The 2,409-nt window shown below is 41.7% G+C and overlaps 1 protein-coding gene across 1 annotated transcript in view; it reads left to right on the top strand.

The window, feature by feature from the left end:
• Nucleotides 1-2,057, top strand: part of LOC121849682 (prostaglandin E2 receptor EP2 subtype-like) — a 2,510-nt gene extending 453 nt beyond the window's left edge. Inside the window, exon 2 of the mRNA XM_042338114.1 lies at nt 2,049-2,057. Coding sequence (XP_042194048.1) covers nt 2,049-2,057 — 9 coding nt within the window. The remainder of the gene's footprint in view (nt 1-2,048) is intronic.
• The last annotated feature ends 352 nt before the right edge of the window (nt 2,058-2,409 follow it).

Genomic DNA, 2,409 nt, shown 5'->3' on the forward strand with positions numbered 1-2,409 from the left:
CGTGGCAGTCGGGGCTTGCAGCCGGCCCCTTTCTAGGAGGTTAGGTGGATCTCGCAAACTCAGGCTAGTTAGAGGTGGGCGACCGAAGGCACGATTGAAGAGGAGGTACTTGATTATACTGTAAATCTATAAATCTAGCAGAACCTCAACCCACAGATAAGCTAGCTTGTTCAACTTGATAGAACAAGAGAACAAAGGTTTAGCGATGCAAAGGGAAACTTCAGGGCAAACACGAGGAAGGTTTTCTTTACGCAGAGGATAACTGACCATTGGAATGGGTTGGCAGGAAAATAAGTTGAGGTCAGGACTCTGGACATGTATAAAAATACAACTTGATGCTATGATGAGAGGATGCTGGAGTGGGTGTTCTGGTGGAATAAGATAATAACAACAAGATTTCATTTACAGAGTACCTTCCACGTCGGGAGGACGTCCCAAGGCGCTGGACAATTGGGTTGGGACCCGAGCAGGGGGGAAATGGTCAGGGTGAGTGGAGGGAAGGGACGGAGCGAGGAGGGTGTAGAGAGTCGAGAGAGGAGCTGAAGGTCGAAGAGAAAGGTCTTGAGACCGGCCTTGAAGGAGGAAAGGGAGGAGGCAAGGTGAAGGCACTGAGGGATGGAGTTCCAGAGCCTAGGGGCTGAGAGGCTGAAGGCTCGGCCGCCGATGGTAGGGCGGTTGGGGCGGGGATGTGGAGCAGACCGGAGCCAGAGAAAGAACCAAAAGAATCAGAGGGGAGATGAAAATTTATTTTTAAGCAGTGAGTTGTTACGATCTGGAATGCACTGGCTGAAAGGGTGATGGAAGCAGATTCAATAATAACTTTTAAAAGGGAATTGGATATTATTTGAAAAGAAAAAAAATGCAAGATTACGGGAAAAGAGCAGGGGAGTGGGACTAATTGGATAGCTCTTTCAAACCAAACCAGGCATGATGAGCCAAATGGCCTCCTTCTGCGCACGACGTGAAAGGTGCTTTACAAATGTAATTTTTAATTGTATTGTATGATTCTGTGATTACAAGAAAGGCTAAAGGACTATCTTCATCCAAACCAATCTTGTCATTGTAATCTGGTGATGGCTTTATGTTGTTGAGAGGCTGATTCCTTAACCTCCAATTACCACTAGAGGACGGAGAAGGAAAGAACTGCTGCAGATTTAATATTCTCCGCTTGGCTTTGGCGTCAGCCTCAAGTTTTGCTTTCAGTGTTAGAAATTGCGCAAGTCTTTCAAAGTACATGGGGAAAGAGTCCATCCGGGTCCAAGATCTTACAAAACATCAGCTTCATAGATTATAATAATAATAATAATCCTTGCATTTGATATAGCGCTTTTCACGTCTTCTAGACGTCTCAAAGCGCTTCACAGAATATGCTGTAAAGTGAATTGACCATATATTTGTGGGCGAAATGCAGCAGCCAATTTTGCACAGCAATGTCCCACAAAACAGTCGTGGATTGAAAATCACCAATTATTATTGTTTTTTGTTTGGAGGGCTTATTATTAGGCGTGGTGGAGTAAGGAAACTTGCTCAAGGTTTCGTCCTGCCTGAAATGGAACCCAGATATCTCGCTTGCAAAGTGAGTGCTCTAACCACTGAGCTACAGGACTCCACGTGAATTGACAAATTTAATAGAATTCTTAAATACAGCTTAATAAGCAGTAAGTAGGAACCTGGTTATTAGTCGATTGGCTTTTCTGGGGATAATAATTCCTCATGAAAACAAAACAAACCAATAATAATTTGGTCACTTCAATCCACGACTGTTTGTGGGACACTGCTGTGTGCAATTGGCTGCCGCGTTTTGCCCACAAATATACAGTCTAGATACGTCTAGAAGACGTGAAAAGCGCTATATCAAATGCAAGGATTATTATTATATTATTATCACAAACAAATCCTTGAACCATCTCATTTGACATTTTAGAAAAAACAACTATTATTCAAATAATTGTATCTGATATCATTTCAGTTTGCATTTGGGATTGATAGTGTTTAATTGGAGCATGCTTTCATTTAAAGCTTTTGTTAATTTTGTTTTTGGTCAATAGATGGATTAAATGTAAATATTTCAGCATGTTGGTGGAAATGGGGAGTACCACTCTTAACCTCTTGTAGGTGTTGTTGAGGGACAATAATATTTGGGCTTGAAAAAGTAAATGGGGCTAATTTAAGTAATTTAGGAGAATTAATTATTCCACTCAGGTTTCAAGGAGATAGTGAAGCCAAAATATTGACAAAGTCTCCAGGGCTATTGAAGAAGAGGTAGTGGCTTTTGACTAGATGTATAATACCCTTGAAGAATCTGTGTCTGAGGAACTGGAAACTTTTTTTTCCGTTTGAAGGACATGCACACAAAGATCTAGTGATTTGGCTGTTGTTTCTGTGTAATTATGGTTACATTGAGGGCAC

This window comes from Callorhinchus milii, unplaced genomic scaffold (genome assembly GCF_018977255.1).
Source record: "Callorhinchus milii isolate IMCB2004 unplaced genomic scaffold, IMCB_Cmil_1.0 Scaffold9, whole genome shotgun sequence".
Taxonomy (NCBI): domain Eukaryota; kingdom Metazoa; phylum Chordata; class Chondrichthyes; order Chimaeriformes; family Callorhinchidae; genus Callorhinchus; species Callorhinchus milii.